At 41.3% G+C, this 22,737-nt stretch overlaps 1 protein-coding gene across 3 annotated transcripts in view; it reads right to left on the bottom strand.

Moving 5' to 3' along the window:
* Nucleotides 1–22,737, bottom strand: part of TBXAS1 (thromboxane A synthase 1) — a 252,202-nt gene that overhangs the window by 156,017 nt on the left and 73,448 nt on the right. For all 3 annotated transcript variants that reach the window (XM_018080889.2, XM_008927978.3, XM_018080888.2), the window contains one exon: nt 21,065–21,158. In XM_018080889.2, the coding sequence (XP_017936378.2) occupies nt 21,065–21,158 (94 nt within the window). The remainder of the gene's footprint in view (nt 1–21,064; nt 21,159–22,737) is intronic.

Here is a 22,737-nt window from a genome sequence, read left to right as displayed (position 1 = left end):
CTGTCACCTGCCCCAGTCAGAGAGGCCAAAGGCTCTTGGGTTCAAGTCATATCACACAAAGGATAAGAAAGCATCCAGATATCACCTCAATCAATAGTATCACCCAAAAGGATCAGATGGCACAATACAACTCAGTCATGCTGATTCAGCACCCCAAAGCCTGCATGCAGCCAGCTTAAAGCCACCTTGGCAGCTCTGGCCCCCAAAGACCACTCACCAGTGAAGTCCTCATCTCAATCTCCTCTGCCTGAGTGTGACTGCATTACAAAAGTTAAGACATATTTTGGACCCTTTGCAGCCTTTTCTTGATACATTTACATTTTATAACAGTCAGATTTCCAAGAGGGAATTAAGTAAAGCACAGCATCCTTTCTGGTATTTGCTGTTTCTCCCCATTAACCAGGTTAATGGCTGATTCTAATAGGCTGGTAACTGAAGAGTTGGAGGGAGGGGAAGCCAAGCAAGTAAATGCACAATTGCAAGCCTGACCTCAATAGCGTGCAAGATTTCTCAGTGCGTGGAACACACACAGTCCTCAAATTTTCCTCACAAACTCCCCCATATGTTTTTAACATCCAAGTCATAAGCACCTGCACTGCCTAAGTGGCATTGCTGGATGGAACAGCTCCAGTCAGTCAACAGTCCCTCAGGCACCACACCTGGCTCACTGGTACCAACATGGCACCCTGCTTCGCAGCAGATAACTTAAAGAGGATCACAGGAATGGGAAATGGGATACACTGCTTGCTATCTCTCCTTGGTAAGATAATATATTTTCTAGGTGAGGGAACAACAGAAGATGTACATAGATTTCAGTAATGCATTTGGTCTGGTGGCTGGCAAACAATCATACCCGAAAGGATGAAAATCAGAATTAAAAATGAAAGGCAGTAAACATTGAAGTTGTAGGGAAATGAGTATGGACTGAGTAGAAAGAAAAGGTACAGGCAGGAAAGGAGGAAAACCATAGTTTTCTCAAGGGTCAGTCCTGGGACAAACCTTGTTCAATTTTTGGAGAACTGAGTTTGGCACGAAAGGTAGTCAGGCTTCAGTGAAGTACACAGTCCTGGGTTGTAAAGACAGATCCTCTCCTCAGCAGGCAGAGAGACTGAGATTGTCAAATCAGAGGAATTGGACAACATAAAGAACCTGAACAACTGCAATAGAGGAGAGTTTTTAGCTGAAAGCAAAGCTTCATGCCCGTAGAGAGACTATGTTAACACCAAGAATTTCTGCAGTAGTAGATGATTGTTTGAAAATAACAGAGAAGGGAAAAACTTGGATGGACACTAACCACAGGATAAAGATGAACAAGTATGATGGAAACTAAGATGCAGAATATCTGGGATACACTTTCTCTGGAATGCTGCATATAAATCTGATGAGCCACGTTCAAAAGGAATGAATTAAAAATGGAACAAGTGGAGAAAAGGGTTACAAGGATCCTTAGGGAACAGAAGGCCTGTCTTACAAGTCATAATTAGGAGAGTTCATTTTAGCTAACCAAAGGTTCATTTTAGCAGACCAAAGGGAGGAGACATGCTTGCTGTCTATAACTGTACCGGGAGTAATCACCAGGGAGAGAAAAATATCTATTTAATATAAAGGCCTACATTACTAAAAGATCAAAGTAGTATAAACTGGCTGTGGATAAATGTTGCTAGAAATTAGATGGACATTATTGATTATCACAGTAGTAAGATTTTAGAACACCCTTCTAGTCAGAATACTGGGGACAAGATCCTCAAGAAGGGTTTTGTGGCACAGAAGACAAGATGTGGATACTTAGAAAAAATGAACTATAGTATGAATAACCCACAGCCCATCTCCATGAGCCCCGCAAGGTGATATGCAGTCACTGCTGGAATAAGAGGGACTCTTCTCGTGGAAATTATTTACTGCACTTTCCTATGTGCATGCTGCATTCACACTTCTAATTGATTCAACTTAATTTTACAACTCATTCTTATATAAATATGGTCTCATACATTAATTTGGCACAATGAGATTCCTCACTTTCTTTTTGTCTTTCTCCTTTTTTCAATCTTATTTCACTTCGCAAACTTCATTTCCACAACATCTCTGAGATGGTAAACGCCCACCTGTCACAGGTGGGGAGTTGGAAGCACACAAGATTCAGCAATTTGCCAAATGCCAACAAGAAGTCAATGGTAGAGCCAGAAACAAGCTGAAGTTTCACAGCCCTCCTCCTTGGTAGCTTACAAAACTGTTCTTTCTCTGCCATGGAAACACAAGACAATATATGAGAAAGGAAAGGAATATCAACAAAGTTGATCTATTTCTGAGCTTTTGGACATATCACATGCCTGAGGCTTTTAAGGAAGGCAAGAGTAAAAGAACCCTACATACATGGTTGACTCTAAAATGCTTTAAATAGAGGGAGGTTTCTTCCTCACCCAGCTATTAGCTTGAGATTCAATTACTCTTATCATAGTATGCATAGCTACAAATGTAATTAGTCATAAAATTATCCAGACCCTCAAATTATTCCAGCTGCTGTATTCGACTCCCTGATTCTTGCAATGATGAATTCTTCAGTCTGATTACACTGGCTAGAATAATATTTCTTTTTATCTATTTGAAAGTTACCTGCTGTTAGCTTAGACCTTGTTTATATCTGCTACAGAGATATAATTGCAAACTTACTATTTTTATTAGAACTATTGTCTAGATAACACTCCTGCTAGGCCTTTATTTTACTTCATAGTAAATGTCACAGAGACATCTATTCAGGCTTCTAGGAACCTTTATCAAAAACAGAAAACATGTCATTATGAAGATGTACAAATAGAAATACAATTTGTTCAATGTGTGTTCATGAAAGGCTCCATATGAGGTCTTACAGACTCACTGCAGTTTCTGATCCTGCTATAAACATATATTTAAAATAAGAAACTAGAAAAAAATATAAAGGAATGATGGATTTATTTTTTTACTAGAGTATGTAATTTCCACTAAATATCTTCTGAATTGTCTTCTTTCCAAACTGAGTGTAATTCTCTCCTACACAATCTCTACTTATATGTAATTCTGCTAGATCCTAACCACCTTTGCTGCCTTTCTTAATATTTCTACATCGTCAATTACAACAACAAAGCAGAGGATCACAGCACTTTCTATAGGAGGAAATTCACTGTGCAATAGAAGACCTTTGCAATGTGGATTTTCACTGTGAGCCCAGTGTCTCTCAGATGGATTAGCATAAGCATTCAGCACATTTTACTAATGGTGAATGAATTTATGAGTTTTCTCTGCTGGCCTCCCTTAAGAGAAACAAAACAGTAATTGCATAATTTAAAGAAATGGAAACAACTTCTTGTAGGACAGAGAGACATGCTAGATGAAGCAAAGGAAAACAAATATTTGGGAAACACTGTTTTAGGGGGCAACAAATTGGTATTTGGAGAAATGAAAGTTGATTTCTTTCCCAAGAAAAGAAGACAGGGACTCTTTCCTTAGAAGAATTTTCCCACTTCAGAAGAGCATCCCCTTCATTTTCAGACCCATCAACAGCAGATTCCTTCAGACTATGAAAATGTAATTTTAAAGGATAAAATATATTAACTGAACCCATTGTGCAACAATCTGTCTTGGGTGCCACAGAGTGTAAACAGACTTTGAAATACATATTGGAAACATTACATGTCCATGTGAAAATCTTGCATTTTCACCTACAGAATTAGGATGACAGTGGTTAAGCTTTCTTTTCTGATGCAAACTCTGGGCCATCTCATACTGCTTAATTCATTAGTGCCTAACTAGTTACTATTTAGACAGGTGGGTTTCAAGAAAACCTCATCTTTGGGAATCAAGATTACTCAATCAGTTTGTGATAATATCTTGGCCTCCTCAGAGACACTGCCCTTGTGTAGTGCTAGGGGTCTTTGCCATTGTTTATGAACTGATTAAAAAATCAATACCACCTAATTCTGTGACCAATGAGTTTGAAACTATGAAACATACATCTGGAAAAACTAAAGATTATCACAAATTCCAACTGTGTTCAGCTCCCAAATTGTGATCTTTTATTGTGATGAAACTAAGACACAAAACAGTGCCCAAACCCAAGCACTAGAGTGCTGCATCAAGCAAAGAGACCTGGAAAAAGCATTACATGTGACAGACATTAATCATGCCACATAATGCATTACTGAAAGATACTAGGACTATTTCTGTATTTTAACATAGCTGGACAAGCCCAGGCTTCCTCTTGTCTAATTCCCACCTTGTATGGATGCAGCTCTCAAGCATGAAAAGAGAAAAACGTCCCTATAGATTGTACTGGCCTCTGATGCAGAACAGAGCTTGCTGCTATCTGCAGCATGGACAGGCCAGGCACAGGCATGACAGTTCCCTTTTTACTACCATCTATCACATGGCACCTCTGTAAAAGCCACAAGGTTAAGGGTAGGCACGTCAGCTTGACACACACAAGCCTTGAGGTGAGCCCATACATTTGGCAGGGCATGAGGGGGCACGAGTATGCAGAGTGACAAGCATCTTGACCCTAGCCATGGGAACAAACACTCAGTGTGCTTCATCCTGGTCACAGACTGACAGGCCACCAGGTAGGACAGGTCTATCCTAGACCACTACGGACAGAGATGTGCTGTAAGATCTGGTGCAGAATAGAATAGTTTTATTCCTTCAGGAATAAGACAAGCTGCAGCCCCTATAACAACATTACACCAGGCAGTTGACTTTTCAGTTATCTTAAAATAATTACTCCAACAAAATCTCCCTGTTTTCATAAGGTAAGTTACTCTTCATGTTCTGTCCTGAAGCCAAACACTATTTAAGACCCAAGCCACCCATATTGTAGCTGGTAGCATCTGAGCATGGAAAACAGAAACACCAGAAGCCAAATCAGGTCTCTCTGGATCAAGGGATTAAGAAAAGGCAGAGAGAAACACAGTGCCAACCCCTGCGTGGGCTGGAGAGAAGACTGCAGAGAGCAGTAGGAGCTGAGATAGCACAAGGAAACTAAACAGAAGGCTGCAGTGAAATGAGAATTTGAAGCAGCTCTAGGAATCAGCAAGGCCACTGGCCAACACCTAGGGCAAGCACAGGGGGTGCCAAGCAGAAGCACAGTTACAGTTTCAACTGTGACGATTTCATAAACCAAAGAGCTCAGGTTTGGAGATGGGGATTGAATTGGCTCATATCAGCCATTCATTTCTGTTTCTAGATCATCACTCAGGGTTGGATTCTGCAGCAGCATCAGAAAAAAAACACCTTGTCAAACCATCTGGGCTTTTTTTTTTTTTTAATGAATCTGCACATCTGCAAATATCAGATATTTTCCAGAGGAACCAATGCATTTAGCTGCCCTTTCATAACTGAATTCGTCTGCACTCAGAAAAGGAGAGAGGGGCTTGGCATCCTCATTCAGTACAGCAGTTATGCAGGACTAGATGCTTTGGCACAAGGCACAAAGTTAAGAGCAACCACCACTCCTCCCTCTCCCTGTGAATTAGCCACATCTCAAGGGGACTGGGCCACTGGCAGAAAGTAACCACTGCCAGGGACATAAAACAATTCTTCCGTCACATTGTCCCCATAAAGCAACCACCTGGAGGGACTTTAGAGGAAAATAGCACAATCAAGCTCCTGATGAAGACATCATCTCAGATGGAACACTGTCAGCACTCTTGCACTCTACTGCTTTTCTTGTGTATGCAATATACCTATACTCTACAGAGGGTAGAGGGTTTGCACATTCCCAGCTCCAAGAGAGTCACATATTGTAGGCAGTGGTTCCAAAGCAGGGGCTTTCTCCTGGAGGTCTTCAAAGAAAAGGAGACTCCTGTCTGGTAAACAATAAGAAATCAAATTATGGGACATCTGAAGGACGAATTCTCTCCAGAAGTAAGAATTAAAATAAAATGATGCACAGTTAGAAGAGGTGCTAAAAGTTTAACCCATCTGACATCAATGTTTGTCCTACAGAAAAAGGGCAGGAGGAATGACCATCAGAGAATGTGGCATCCACCCATGCCCTTGGAAGTAATGGGGCATTCCACCATACCACTGGGAACAGCACAGGCCACCCTGTGAAAGCCATGGAGAATCTTCCATCAGTGCAAGATTTGGCAGCAGTGTACTCTCTCTGTTGACTATGTCTAAACCCAGCCCTTGGTCACCAGGTACATCAGGAAATACTGGCATGACCAGAAGGTGAATGGACTCTAGAGCTACATGCCAGGTCCCTGAGAGCTTTCATAGACACAGGACATTTTAGGGTCTGCTTAAACTTCATGGATTAAACTGGGGTTCTTTTCACCACTTGTGCTGGCTTTGACTGGGGTAGAGTTAGTTTTCTTCACAGTGGCTACTACTAACAGTGGCTATGTTTTGGATTTGTGCTGAACACAGGGGTAATAATATAGAGATGTTTTTGTTATTGGTGAGCAGCACTTACACAGAGCCAAGGCCTCTTCTGTTTTTCACACTGCCATGCTGGCAAGGAAGTTGGGGATGCATGGGAGGTTGGGAGGAGACAGGTGATCCAAACTGACCAAAGGAATATTCCATACCATATGATATCATGCTCAGTATATAAAGAGGAAGGAAGGAGGAGGAAGGTGGGAACATTTGGAGCAATGGTGTTTATCTTCCCAAGTACCTGTTATGCGCAATGGGGTCCCACTTTCCTGGGGATGTCTGAACACCTGTCTGCCCATGGGAAGCAATGAATTAATTCCTTGTTTTCCTTTGCTTGTGTGTGAGGCTTTTGCTTTCTCTTTTAAACCACCTTTATCTCACCATATGAGTTTTCAAGCTTTTATCCTTCTGATTCTCTCCTTTATCCTGCTGGTGGGGGAGTGAGTGAGCAGCTGCGTGGGGCTTGGTTGCTGGCTGGGGTTAAACCACACCACGACTCTAAAAACTTGGTTTCTTCGACATAGATTTGGGTCAATGCCTCTTTTTAGCTCAGGATAAAAATTACAGGGTTGATGTGGAAGTAATGTAAGAGCAAGACCCAGATGAAGAGTGTATATATCTAGTCCTCTGACTCTCCTGCCAAAATTTCAAGTTAAAAATGTTATACATACACCTCCCTAGTTATATGTAAGAAAATATCTCTATATATTCAAAACAGCCTCAGGTTATTATTTATATGACAATGTAGGATGACAAGAGAATCAGGTCCCCCAAAATACAGTCAAATACCTCAGCTCCTGTGGAACAAGTCATTCCTAGAGGATGATAGATTAAATTTGATTAAAAGAACGGATATGAAGCACTGTCTTTAGAGCAGGGCTCCTCTCTCCCACAAATCCTTAACACAGTAGCTGGACATCCAGTTTTGTTACATGCCAAAATATTTGTGCCTTGTAAAGAAAGAGGCAGGAGAAGGAATGTTAATGACCTCTTTTTACAGTAGCCAGTTGTCAGAGGAGGTGGGAGAAAACAACCCACATGGAAAACAATTGCCAATTTGTGGTCTTGACCATTTAAAAATGGATCCCAAAATAGTCTGCTGAATTGTTTCACCCGGAGCAAAATTACCCATGAATACATATGCATGCACACAAAAACAACATCTCTTGACGCAGTGCTGATGGTGACTGCAGTCAAGGAAGAAGCGTTATTGCATTCCACATTGTGAAAAGACCACAATGCAGTAATTATTCTGAAAGGTTTTCACAAAGCACAATTATTAAGCTAACATTATCCTATTATTGTTTGTTGCTATGGAGATAATATAATCAATATATTTTCTGGATTGATTTTTTTAATACTACTAGCACATTGCACAATATAGCAAGATTTAACTCAATGCATTAACTGATTTTAGTTTATGATTGGCAAAGTCTTGAGGCAATAGATTGCAATCCATCACACGCCTATTATTCTATCAAGACACTTAATGTCAAAATCTCTGCTGCAAAAGCAAGTTTACTTGTTGAAAATGAGAAAAAGGATAACAAATTTCTCTGAACAGAAGCAATCTTTTAAGCATGAATTTAACACGTATTTCTATTTTCCCTAAGCCAAACTAAAATTATGAGACCGACTACAAAAGTAGTAGAAAAGCAAGTTGTGTTCGAACTCCCAACTTAAGATGCTTATTTATTCCAGTGGGGATGTTTTGAGGCATTATCCTCCTACATGTAATATAAACTTCTCCTGCAGCAACAGGGGACTCTGGGAAGGTGGCATCAATTGTGGTACTGTGCCATAGCCCACTGGATGCAGATGCAGCCCACAGCCTTTGTTGCCACCTCTTCCTGCACAAGCTCAGAGGAGTCACCGCTACCTGCTCCCATGCCCAGTGAAGACAGCAGGCACTTGGTTATGGGTCTCAGTGGGCAGGTGAAGCAAAATTTTTATAGCCACAGCCTTTCATTTCCTTGCCCATAAAACTGCAAGTATGCTTCCTGTCTTCCAAGTCTGCCTCTGCAGATGATAAGCTTTTTAGCATATCTAGTGAATGCTCCTGTGTTAGGACAGTGGTAAGTCTGCACAAACCCAAGTCTCAGATCTTTACATGACAATAATATATTATAATAAGAGGCTTCAATTCTGACACTGTTGTTGCAGCCTGTTACCCTTCCTAGCAAGAGATGGGCTCGTCATTGTGCAAAGTCTCAAAGCCTTTTCACATATATTTGCCATAATTGTTCATAGAAGTATTTTAACAGGTTTTCCCCTCCCCTATGGCCATACTGTGGTAAATTGCTTTCTCCTCAGTCATAGAATCATAGAATAGCCTGGGTTGGAAGGGACCTTTAAAGGTCATCTAGTTCAACCCCCCTGCAATAAGCAGGGACATCTTCAACTGGATCATGTTGCTCAGAGTCCTGTCCAATATGACCTTGAAACTTTCCAGGGGTAGGAAACCTCAGTTTCCAGAAACATGACTCCCAAAGTTGACCATATGTTTTCAGGATGATATATGCTCAAGATAAAATTTTTAAGTGCAGCAGGCTAGACTTTGCATAACTGAATGAAAGGAGTTACAACAACGTTTGAAAGTACCAACACCTGTTAACTCCCGTGACAATCATATGTTTATGCTTTTAGGTGCCTAAGCATGGCTTTAGTTGCCTTGGGTTAGACACCAGTATATAAGCGTTTTGGCCATAGAGCATTCAGCTGCTTGATAAAATGTGAGGTCACAGCAATTCCACCTTCTCCCTTCCCTAAAGGCACTAGATTGGGTGGTCCTGCCTTTCTATGGAAGTGGGCTGGGGCTCAGTAATGTAACTTTTGGACTGTCTGGAGGGAATCCATCAGGAATGATCATTCACAGATTAAATATGTTGCCTATGCAACACATCTGGCCCTTCTGGCCCAGGGGATAAGTAACAGACTTAGGAATGCACATTCACAGCCCACCCCCTGCAAGATTGCTGTGCTGACACTAACCCGAGCAGATCTAGGGTTGGTTTATGAGCCACCTCTGCCCTCCCTGCTCTGATTGGCACAGATCTTTTTCTTCCATCACATTTCTCAGTGATACCACTTGTATAAAATGGCACTGCACTGCTATGAGGGCGTGCGCCACAGCAGACAAGATAAGCACATACGTAGGGTTGCTTGCCTCTCACCTTGTTTACTTTTACGTTATTTATAAATTATTTTTCTGCTGAATGAGGCTTTAGACAAGCAGGTATGGTACTCATTCTAACAGGCTACATGTGCAGCCTTAAAGGACACCATCTGCTACTGCATCAAGCACAGTAAAGTATTGCTTAATACACACCTCTGTGTCAAATAAGAAGAAAAACCCCATTTGTTTCAAACCACTGACTGCATGCTGTCCACCACAATGCCTTATCACGCAACAGCCCAGAAATTCTGCAAAAATAAAAACTCATTTAGCTGCAGTCAGGCAGGGGATATCAGTTTTAGTAACAAGAATGATACAATTACATTCCTAAGCAATTGGTCTCAATAACAGACAGACAGCACCTCTGGTAAATTGGCTGCAGGCCTGAATTTGCAAGTCTCATTCAGAATAGAGCTCACCAGCGAAATCCCTTCATTTCAGTGCTAGGGGACTAAGATACTACTTAGCAAAAGTAAAGTAATCAGTGTCCTGCTGCAAAGGTTGAGTATAATCACAGTTTGCTTAGTTAAATACTGTAATTGCTATGTATCACCTTCTAGCCAAAGACTACAATTTTATTTTTTAAAAATTAATCAAATAAAAAAAACCCAATTATCATTACTCCACAACACAGAGACTGAACTTTGCTGCTGGAGGTTGACTTCACTTGTAGCAGTCATGCAGCAGCAAAGAGGCACGGCACAGAGACATCTGTTGGTGGAGAATCCCGTCCCTGCACATCAGGACTTCCCCTGGAGCTCAGATTTGCCAGCCCAGCTGTCCCTGGCCAGTACACTGACCCAGCCTGCTACAGAAAGATGCTGGAATCCTACAACCTTACCTTCATGACTTTTCCCTCAGGTGTTAGGAGAAATTTCTTCACTAAAAGGGCTGTCAAGCACTGGAACAGGCTGTCCAGGGGAGTGGTTGAGTCACCATCCCTGGAGGTATTTTAAAGACATGTAGATGTGACACTTACAGACATGGTTTTGTGGTGGACTTGATGGTGCTGGGTAAATGGCTGGACTCGATCTTAAAGGTCTTTTGCAACCTAAAACACAGCCTTAGTGGGAACAAAGAAAAGACAGCCCTTACACAGGTCTCATCATAGTGCAAAAGGTTCTCACAAACCTCCTTCTCTACCACCTCCACAACTAAAAATAGTTGAACCTGAAACACTTGGCCCGTAAATATGTGAAAAGGTAGATTTGAGATGGGAGGTTGGAGGGGAAGCCTGCACCACACATTGCAGAGCTCCCTATGCCGGCTCCGGAGCAGTGCTGTGCTCTGGGAGACGGTAGCTGTTCAAATGTTTTGACAGAACACGCCGATTCCTTGGGAATGTTTTTATTCTAGTCAATGTGCCAATTCTGCACAGATTTCCAGTAGAAAGGAGGCAGACTGTCTGGGTCTGCTGAAATAAAACGACTTCACCCAGAAAGAAGAAAAAGTTGCATTTTCGGACTATTTTTGCTCGATCCATCATTGTATTTGTTTTAGTCAGTTTGTTGGATTGTTTTCAATTTTACCTGAAAACTCCATTTTCTAGCAGGCTCTAAAGACAGGCCAAAAGGCACCAAAACACTGTAGAAAATTAAGCTCAAGCAGAAGACCTCTGAGGACTTTTGAGATATAACTTTGTAGGTAAACAATGCAAATAGATAAACAGGGAAACCCCAAAATTAACCATGTCCTAATTACAACTCCTTAGTCTGGTTCTGCAAGAACCCAAACCCTCCATTTTTGCATTTGCGGTTGTCTTTCAAAGGCTTTCTTTTTTCCCCTTTGCCTTAGGGAGTTATTTATAGGGCTATTATAATTTGAGGTCTGGTCTTCTTGTGGCAGGTCCTCCATCCAGGAAATGAAATAGCATTAGAAAATGAAATCTCGCGTTTATGAGGTCTTGGAGATGGCTCCCTGGGGCATTGGGGAGAAAAAAAAAAAGGTAGTGAAAAATATAAACACAAATATAACTACAAGATACTTCCAAGGTCCCTAATTCTATCTGTGATGAACTTTATGAGACTCTTTATTAAAATAGAGACCTCTGGTATAAGGTCACCAACTGCAGCTTTTTTCCCCCCAAAGCTCTCCCATTTCCCCCTTCTCTGTGATCAAGCACCTTTCCCACCCTATCTTGGCTGCAAGGGGCTCCTGTCCTAGATTGCATTCAGAAGTGGAACAAAAATAAGGATACATCAAATGCTACCCTTCCTCCTTCTGCCTTGTCACATACTTTTCACAACACATCACATGTTGCAGCATTTTAACAGATCAAGGTAGATGAGTTCACCCCTTTGCAAAAATCATACATCAGTCACCAATTTCTTATTCATACCTCTTTGTACTTCTTTCCTAGACTACTCCCTAGAGCCACAAGGTCCCTTATCCTATCCAGAGCTTATCACCTGCTGTTTCCTCTAAATATATGGACATAGAAGCAAACAGAGGCAAATCAGTGGAGACATTAGGGTTTCCCCATCCCCTTTCTCTGTGTGTCCAAAGAGACACTTCTTCCTTCCAACATCTGCTCTTACCATGTATCTTTTTCCCTTTTCCTGAGTGGAACAGGAAAAGCCCCACTCAGCAGAAAAATAACCACTATGTTTAAAGTCCCACTCAACTTCCCAGAGAATATTTCAACTTATCATCATATGTGACTTCTTATGGTTCCTTTAGCCCAGCTTTCACTAATCCTACCTAAACCACTTCTGGCATCACGCTGCCTCTGAAAGTTAACAGCTTTGTATACTCAGAGAATTGAAAAAAAAGCCATCAGATATAATGCTCAAAAACTACGGAAATTCATCAAATAGTCAAGACTAATTTCGCAATTATTTTAATATTTATTTCTTGCATAGTTCATTTTCAAAACATGTATTTGAGAATATTTTGAAACATATAGCTAAGTTTCAATCTCTTTTTCTTTTGTTTATAATTTTCAATTTTCTTGTAGTAGGGTAAAATAAGGCACCAGTGTTCAGTGAGGTTTTTTTACTGCCTGAATATTTAAAACTGTCCCTGTGCAACTGTCCAAAGACTACTTCACTTTTCCCCCTGACTTATTATAAATTATCTAAAATTCATAGAATATTAAAAAATTACAAAATGTAAGCAGGAAGAAAGGTTAATAATTAACAAACAAAATGAAAAGTTAAAAAGTCCAAGGACTATGATCCAAGACTATGATCCATTTCACTGCATTGCATGGTGATAAAAACAAATAGGAAAAATAGCAATTTGAAGCACACAGGTTTGTTTAAACTTTTGGTTGAAATTTTTTTCTTTCCTAAAACAAACAAACAAATAAAAAACCACACAATAAAAACCCAATCAGTTCTCAAACAAACCTGATTGGAATCCAACTCTAGCTGATTCTTGTTTCACATTACCATCTAAATTTAGACATGTGCCAAGGCCTCTAAGGCCATGGGGAAATAGATTAACTTTTGAACTTTATACCTCTCTGATAAAATCAGTTCTTTCTTATACTTTGATATCTTTCTAGGTAACTTGCATTTCTGGATCAGGTTGCATAAATACTTAACCCCCCCCCCCAAAAAAAAACCAACAAAACCTCAAGAAAATAACTTTTCATTTATTTCTGAGAAATTAGGAGAATCCTGAGCACACAACAGCTCATTTACATTTGCCCCTCGCAGCCCTTACCCAGTGCCCACCCTACAAACCCACCCTGCCCTTCCCAGCCCAGGCCATGAGTATGACTTCATTTCACACTCAGTCCCTCTTAGGGAAAGTTATATTTCAACCCTACATCCTTCCTGGGGCAAGGAGAAAGCAGGGAGAACCCAGAAGTCATGAGTCTTACATCCAAGTACCAGGAGGTGATGCCAGCCGAGGTACATCGTACGCAACCAGAAGGCAGCACACAAGTACCAGGGAATTAACTACACATGTTTGAAGAGGCAGTTCCCCAAAACCTTCGATTACTCATTTTAATATAAAGCCTTGCAGAAACCAAGCCTAGCTAGCTGCAGCGGATCAGACCCGCAGCAGCTGCACCTGCCTACTCCCAGAAAGGACGGGGGAAGTGTCTTGCTTGCCACCCTTTCAGGATGACTTGCTGTACAGAAGGCCAGCTTCTTATGTGAAAAGACATGTCATGCTGTAAACATTTCTAGTGGAGCTTGGGTTAGCAGCACTTGTAAGAAAACCCTAATGAAAATAAATTGTTATGTATTTACCCATATGCTGAGGAGCATATGGCTAATGCATTTAGACATTGCTAACGAAGTTAAGACTCTGCTAAATTTGTTGGCTCGTGGATAACAACTGTTCTCAGCAACCAATCTGAGCTTGCTATAATTTTAGTGTTATAACAGATACCTGGTCATTATTATATGTACTGGTCTTGCTGACATAGAAGAACTGGCTTTCTGAATATGGATTTCTCCACATCACAATAAGAAGGTGAAGAGCATATGAAGCTACTAAACTCCAAACTGACAGGTAATACAAGAAAGTTACAAATTCATGTAAAATAATAGAGTTGCTTTTATTCATTGCAGCCCTGAGTTTATTACTCTTTTAATTTCAAGGACTAAAAGATTTCATTTGGTCCAACCCCATCCTCTCCAGGCCAGTGCCTCACTGATGTGACTACAGACAAAACTGCAGAGAAGACAATCACACCTAAGAAATAGTCCTGCTTTTTTAAGTCCATGTATAAATCCATGTATAAAAGCCCATTGAGTTTACTACAACAGCTACTATCCTCCTATTCAACCATATCACTACTGCAATGCTCTTCAAGGTCCCTACTTCTTCTGGAGCCCAAGGTAAAGTGCAGTTAAAGTGACTACAGTAGGTCTACCTGTATGCTACTACATTGCAACTATACATTATCTTCATTTTCTCAACCCAACTACTGCATAGCACCACTTTTTGTGTTCACCCCTGTTGCATGTCATGCCAGAGCTGGTTTTAATTTAGCAGTACACGTTGCTTAAAGAGAAGGCTACATAGCAAATTCCAGAGAGTTATGCAAATACACTCTCCAATAGACATAACATGTGGCAAACTTCCCCTACACCATTCTTGAGAGCTACATGTCACTTTAATGATACAGAACTCTGCTCTGACAAATCCTGGGCAGTCATTTGCAGCTGCCACCAAAAACCCATCAAAGAACAGGCTGGCATAGAACAGCAGAGAAGCATCCTTTAGCACTGTTATCTTGGGGACCCACCTCACACAGATACCTTCACTCTTAGACCAGAATTCAGGCCCAGCATTAATTCACAGCCCCGCTTGCTCTGTGAATATTGTGAAAACATTTAAACTCCTCCCAGCCTTCAAGCGTCCCAGTCCATTCAAGATAGCAGTGATACCAGCCTCCCCAAATCTAACAAAGTGCCCAGAGAAGTTGTTCCAAGTGTTTCACCATAATCTGATGAAAAAGCAGACCTACCTATCCCAGAACACCATCTTATGCCATTTTGCAGGGGGCTAAAAGAGGCCCAAGGTGAAGCAAAAAAAAGAGATTTGCTTACCCAGAAGAGAATAAAGCTTTCCCCCCATCAGACTTGCCCAAAATCACATTGAGAGCCTGGGGAAAGCCAGGAACATGATCAGGGAGTCTCTCTTCTCACTTGCTGTGCTGCCACAGAGAACATAACCCCTTTCCACTTAACAGCTAGCAGTTGCCTCAGCCATTGCCTCTTCACCTCATGCAGCGTTTAACAAAGCAAGCATAAAGTATGACAAGAGGAACCACCAAAATATGGGTTAAGGAATACCAAAACCATGATAATGCTCATCAATGAAGTCTGCATCTCCTTCTAGGGGCAACTGCTGAGGTCTGTGGTAAACACTTACCCAACCCTGCACGGCAAATAGATGTCAGAGCTTCTCGAGGCAAAAGCCACACAGTCAACCCACCATTCCTTGGAATACAAAAAGGACTTGTTTCTTCCCTCAGAGGAAAAAATGGTATAGTCCAAAAGAGCAAAAGCATCTCTCACGACCACTACCACCTTCATTTCTTGGGTCACTATTACTCACCAGCAAAGCAGTAATGATTCACCCCCTTTTCCTGTCACATAAAACCTGCCAGTTGCTTTGTGTATCCTAACACTGTCTCCAACTCCCATAATGTTATTTAAAGTTGACATCACATCCAGGGATATCTCACAAACACAGTTATCAGAAACACTGAATGTAAAAAAGCCAAGGACGTCGTGCCTCTGCAGAAGGGTCTCTGAGGTATGCACGCTGCTCCCCCAGAAGACTGCTCACCCTGCTGACACCCCATCAGGGAGAAATTGGAGTGAGCCACAGCACAGCTCCACCCAATGCCCTTCAGAGAAACTAAAGTCCTGCTCTTGCTGAAGGGTGCAACAGCATTTAGCCAAGTGAGAGACAGACAGTTGTGATGTCTTGATTTCCTGCATTACGTTCCCACAGATACTGCACTGACTTTGTCAGGTTATGTGACAATGCTTACATCTGATCAAAGGAGGTAGCACAGAGTATCAGCTGAGACTAGGAAAATACACATTTTTGAAGAGAAGAGAGACACACTTTATAGATGTAGAAATATACAAATAAAACCTCATTTAACCCCAGGTTTTCTGTCATGTTGCAGACTGTGACATGGTTAGGTTTAGATCTGCCTCACGTGCATGTACAGGCATCCCAGTCTAGGCTGGGGGTGTTCCCAGGACATAAGAGAAGACCTGGAGCACCCGCAAGGTCTGTTCGGGCAGTCAGCATCCTACAGCAGACACACACAGTCAACTGGAGGAGATAAAGACAGGTTGGTTGGTGATGCCACAGCCACCCTTTCTGGTTCCGCACAGATAGCTATCAAGTTGCAAAACACATGCTCCCTATCCCATTCTTCTCCTTTGTCTGCATGAAGCAACGCAAAACCACATGTAGGCTTTCACTGTCAATATAAGCCATACTATTCTTGTAATTCAATCCAGGTCCACAGCCTGAGAGCTCCTTTTCCTCCCTTCCCCCTTTCCCCCTCTTTGCTCCCCTCACCACTTGCCTCTCTCCAACCTTGTTTAGGTTTACATGCTGTGTCATTAAATTCCAGAACAGTAAACACTGCAGTCTCTCTAAGCACCCACACACTGCTTTCTAGGCTGAAAATTAGACATGGGGTTAATTTCATTCCTGCAAGGACTCTGCCTTTTATTTTTCTTTACGTCCAACTCAAAGGATGCTTTTGGCAGATGCATAGTGGGAAAAAAAAATAATGTTTGCTCTCTGCTTCCTCCCTACACTCCCCCCTTCTCCACTCCCACCCATCAGCCATAAAACAACACAGCCCAGCCAGATCCCAAACTGAAAGCAAGACAAAGCACCCACACAGCCCCCAGTTCCATTCAGCAGAAATGGGCCACTCTGGGGTAGCCCAGGATCTACAAGTAGGCCAGACAGAAATAAACAGAGTAAACAAAGAGTATCCTGTCCAAGCAGAGAGAAGCTAAAGAGAGTGATGTCTTTCATTAACATGCAAGGCAGGGATGCAAGCACACAGACAGTCAAAGGCATCACTGGAGCTTGCTAGGAGTACAGGAGGAAAGCAACACACGATCGTGCTTTTACAAGGACCCAAAGCACACCACCCAACCGTACACTGGGCACAATTACATATCTCGCCTACCAAGGACCACAACAAGGCAGCCACCCACACCCCCCCCATCACCCCAAAACCTCAGAGAGGCCGGTCCCAAGCCTGCTGCAGCACAGAGTGGCTCTCCAGAAGGCCGGGTAGGGAGCAGCACACACAGGTACGGTACTGGGCAACCAGGGCTGTGTAAATGTCAGAGCCTATGACATTTAAAAACAGTGTAGCTGTCTTTTTAGGAAAGAAATGGGAAAGAGAGAGAAAAGCACAGCACAGCCATAGCAACAGGTCAAGTGTTTGCTGCAGGTCTTGAGGAGAAAGGGTGATGCAGCGCGTGTGCCTTCTCCGTTTTCAGAGCATTTGTCACATAATGAAATCATTAGCCTGGGAATGGATAGGAAATTTTGGGTTAGTTTTTCTGGAACAAGCTGCTCTGAAGTCCATGCAGATCCATGTGTGAAAGTCCATGGTGTGTATACCCTTGTGTCTCCCATAACACAGCCATCACAAACAACCCTCACATTTTTCCAGACTTGTAGGAAAAATGCAGTAAATGGAGAGGTGGGGGAAGAGTCAGGAGTTTGTAGCAAAACAGTAGCCTGTCGGCTACAAGTCTGCTCAGTTATTGGAAAAAATTGAACATGCTGCTTTTTTTAAACAGCCTAATCATATTTACTATTACATCAGACTTGCCTACCACAAATTGTTCTCATACAATGGAAGAATTTTTAATCTAATATCTTGGACTCAGATAATTTCCCAGCTGCAGAACTGCAATAATTTCCCATCCTCTTATTATTGAGATAGGCCGACTAACTTGGATATGTTTTAGTTTCAGAGTGAGATTATCTCCCTTTATTGTACTTGAGAGAGAAGGGGTGACTTACAGTAAAATAACTTTGTTTTCCCCAAGTCAGCTCTTAAAGTCTGCTTCTCTGTGATGGAGATAGGTCTTTGCTGTTGCATTTCCCTTAGCCCCTTAACTTTCCACACTTCCTCTTCCTCTCTCAGAACACTATACTGACAGCAACTACTATTTTACTCAAAGAAAATATACTGTTCAAGAAATCCTTAAAATAATTCCTTAAAAAAAAAGTCTTGTGGACAAAACATTTTCTTGTTTAAAATACCTTTGAAAGTTTATTAAATACCCCACAACCCAGTACTACCAGTCAAATCCTGCCTGCTTTGTTCATTTGTTTTCAGGCATATTTACAGAAGAACAATTGCAAGGAAAAAAAAGGATGATAAGGCCTGAAGCTCTGTTCACATGTACAGTAGAGCAAAACAGGAAAACTCCATTTATTTCAGTAGAAGTGATTTACACCCAAGTAAGGGAGAAGACAAGCAAATCCTTGAATTTATGCCATTACAAATTGAAAAATGCCGCTTACTCCCCCAATTTTCTTGAGAGCTTTTGATATTTAATGTTTTTTCTTAAATTCTCAGGTCCTAGATTTACTCTACTATGTCAAAGGAACACCCTCTCCTTTTTTTTTTTTTTTTTTTTAGAGTTTCAAGTAATCATTTTCTAGGAGAAAAGCCAGAAACCATGAGACAAGGGCACTTTTGGACTGCAAGGCTATATATGTTGCAGTCATTCTCTTTTAGATCTCACTGGTGTTCAGGGCTTTTCAACCTGTGTTACTTTGCAGACACAAATTCGACATTGGAAATGTATGAATTACACATATGCAGATTGCCATACAGCACATATCAATTCATTCCTCTTAGTCACCATTCATTAATTCCTTTGAAATAAATGTTCATGGGTTGAAAAGCACTAGTCTGATGATTTAGTGGGAGTGTGGCTCATGTGTTTTTCCTGCACAACATTAGCAATACTAAGAAAGAGTTAGCCTATTCAAAAGGAAGCCTGTCTAAAAAGCTAGTTCAGTGGAAAGACATGGTTGCATAAACAAGGAAGTGCAAGAACTTCTTAACATTATAGATGTAAGAAAAAAAAAAGGAATAAACCTATTGCTACTTTCTATTAAAAAAAATATTAAATCCAGCCCTAACAAGCCACTGCTCATGCACAGTTGTGCCACTTGCAGCTAAACCCCTAAAAGCACCCCTATTCCCAGGATGGTGATGGGCAACCTCTGGTTCCCCCCTGCTGGGAAAGGGAAAGTGGATGATGTCCTCTACTGACTGCAGTGAGAGCACTTCTGTCCCTGAAAATGCTCTCATAGAGAACAGCCTGCAGTATAAAAGCAGTGCTCCCATTACTGGCGCGTTGCTATGGGCACTATTCTAAGAAAGCAGCCGCAGGAGCAGATCCAGAAAAAATGGCAAAATATATGAGGGAAGAAAGAAAAATTGCAGAGCCTGGACTCATCCCTGCCTGTTTCTACTGGCAGTGATAGGATGGTAAGGAAGATGGATGGTGAAATGTCACAGTGTTGGACATACAGCCTGGCAGTGCTTGTGGCTTTGCATCACTCGACTCTGTTTCAAAACCCTATCTGGAATTGTTATTTCTTGGTATCCCAAGATATAATTTCTCAGCTACCTTTATTTTATTTTTCTTCCTAAAAGTTAGGAAAATCAAGTTTGTCTTTTTTTCAGTAGCCTGCTTTAAGTTAATTTAATGAATGCTATTCTGGTAATGAAATTTGCCTAACAGATCATATGATAATTTTGGATCCTAGTTCCCAGAAACTTGCCACTTGTACACTGGCACAGGGCAGGCCTATCTACAATGTATCAAAATAATTTAATCTCTAGGCACCTTTACCTACATCAAGTGTTAGCAGGTGACTAACGATGAGTGGATTTCACCACCAAGGAGCTACAGAATGAGTAGCTTTATGCCACCCAGATGAACTGAAACCAGAAGAGTGAAGGTGAACTGGTCTGTATTCCACACCACCAGCAACTCTTGTAAGTTAAAGTCACCCTGCCAATTCCAGTTCAAATTAATCTAGAGCAGATTAAGTCTACCTTTTATGCTATTTTCTAAATGAAATCAGATGTACATGCAAAAGCGGTATTTAAAAGGGTTTTATCTAATAATGAGTCAGATATTGACAGAACAATCACCATGAAGACCAAGGTAAGAAGCAATATATTCCCATTAATAATTCAAATCTCAGCATGGGTATTGATGACCATGCACTTAAAAGAGAAAACTGGGCAGGGCAGCAGCTGGAATTGGCCCAGATTTCCTGAAAAGTTGTTGGACTGCAACAGAGACACACTAGAGAGATTTTACTGTAAGATCCAAACAGAGAAATGGCAGCTCCTCATTATTAAGATATGTTGAACCCTCAGCAACATTACTGAAATTGAGTAAGGAACAAAATGTAGCATCAGCAGGCTACTGAAAGAAGATAGGTGAGAATAAGGGAACGAAATCTGGAGGCAGAATCCCAGTACATCCCCTTCTCCCAGTTCCAGTATTTGGGGCACAGAGCAACAGCATTCTGCAGTATCTAATTCCAGTTACTGCTTAGGAGCAAGCAATATTAAAAGCTTTAAAATAAATGTATACAATCAGCAAAAGTACAAACAAACAGAAAGGTCATAGGAGCCAAAACCACTCAGAACAAACCAGTTGGGGCTAGTTAACATAATCTGCTCTATTCACATAACTTAGTTTCACTGAGGGCATGAACTTCCATGAAAAAGCTCAAGTAATTAACTGCAGAAGCTTACACATTTTCTTTCCCTCAAGTTTACTTTACCCTGAAATTAAAGCTGCTTGCACACAACTGCTTCTACCAATTCATTCAAAAAGCTGAGTTTTGCTTGTCCTTTCCAGAGGGAAATGTTGGAAGAGATGGTATCACTGAAGTGTAGGATTCCTTTCAATTCCTTCTACCTCCTGTCCACTCTTCCCAACAGTTTGGATCAATACAAAGGAAAACATACTCTACCTCACTGAAAAAGAGCAGATTTCCAATGAAAGGAAGAGGTGGAGGATGTCGGATCCCAACTCTGCTTAGTTTGGAGAATGCAGATGTGGAGTACCTGGGGAAAAAAAAAACATAGTAAGTTAATTTTTGATCTTTTCATGATAGGACTTGCCACAGTAACAAGTTCGGATGACTTCCCTAGATTCAGGAGGGAGAAGATGCTTTCTGTATCGGCTAAACAGAACTGCCAATGAGATGACATTGCTCAGTAGCTCCTCAGGTCACAGAAATAAATGCAATACACTGGTGCTTCAGAGAGGTCAAAAGAACCAAGGGACTCAAACACAGGCCTGCAAATTGAGCAGTGGAATTAGAGAACTGCTCCTCTTCCCACAGAAGGTCTTATAAGTCAGAAGTGACTCTCTGAAGCTATGTGAGGTTACAAACGAGATCAAAAGAAGCATTTGGGGTTTGACTTCTGTGGCACAGCTGGGAAAGGAACAAGACAGATTTTCAGACTATTATTTTCTTCTTCAATCACCTCTACCTATATAGATCACAGAACAAGAATTCAAACTAGTCTCTGTTGTCCATGAGCCAAGACAGTGTCAGTACGTTCAAGTCAAGCCTCGTATTTGGGCCAGATATGCTGATTAAGTGATTTTTAGAGCTGCCAGTCAGCAAATTAAACAAATATAAAAAATACGGAGAAACAAAACCCAGACTGAAAAGCTTCATGCATCCCTTGTTTCAGATGAAACTGTGGCACATTGACAGGGACAATACTGGAAAAAAAGGGAAAAAATAAAACCCAACCCCAGAGCCTTTTTTTTCCCCTCCCTTCCCCCTTTCTTAATACAAACAATGGATTTAAGTCAATGGACTTCAATTAGTGAACCTGAAAGAGCAGGAGCTAACAGCAGCAGCTTTGATTACCAAAAGACACAGTAATACTAAATACTATCATGCTGAACACCATCACTGGGAGGACCTGGGCAAAAGATCTTTAAGATTATTAAAGGCTATTATGTCTATATTAACACCTTATATCAGAGCATTGGTATAGTTTTAAAGCTCTCCCTCTACATGATGGTTCTGTGCCCAGGGCAGTTTTGGCACATGAAACCACACTTTTGTGAGAGGAAACTGAACTCAAAGCTCTGTTCCAATCCTTCACCTTTTATCAGGGCAGTAATAAGCAGTCATTCAGCTTGAATCCCAAGTGCAGTAAGACTGCTTAGACCTGGCGAGCAAATTAAATCTAATGCAAAATAAAAACTGTGAATTGCATATAGTGCAGGTGTTGCAACACCAACTGCTTTAGTCTATTGAGTCCGCAGGCCATCTTAATGACATAAGAGAGACACAGAAGAAGCTGTGCCCTCAGATCCCGATGGGCTGGCTCCCTCTTAATCCCACTGTACAGCCTTGGTGACTCTGTAGATTATGCTAATGCATTGCTATGACTTGGGCATCTTCTTCAGTTCCAGTAATCAACATATGCCTCATTTCAAATGACCTTACATGATGCAGGTAGGTTTAACCTAAACAGCACACAATTCCTGGGGTTCAGTGAAGAAGTAGGAGAGAAAAGAAGAGCTGGTGTTAGAAAATGATCCTTTCCTCCAGCAAGAGGGAAAGGAAAGAATAGTGCTGTGAAGTCAAATATATAAAATAAAGAGAATTAGATCCCA

This window comes from Manacus vitellinus, unplaced genomic scaffold, assembly GCF_001715985.3.
Source record: "Manacus vitellinus isolate BGI_N305 unplaced genomic scaffold, ASM171598v3 scaffold_5_pilon, whole genome shotgun sequence".
NCBI classification, from domain to species: Eukaryota; Metazoa; Chordata; class Aves; order Passeriformes; family Pipridae; genus Manacus; species Manacus vitellinus.
This window is presented reverse-complemented; position numbering and strand designations above follow the sequence as displayed.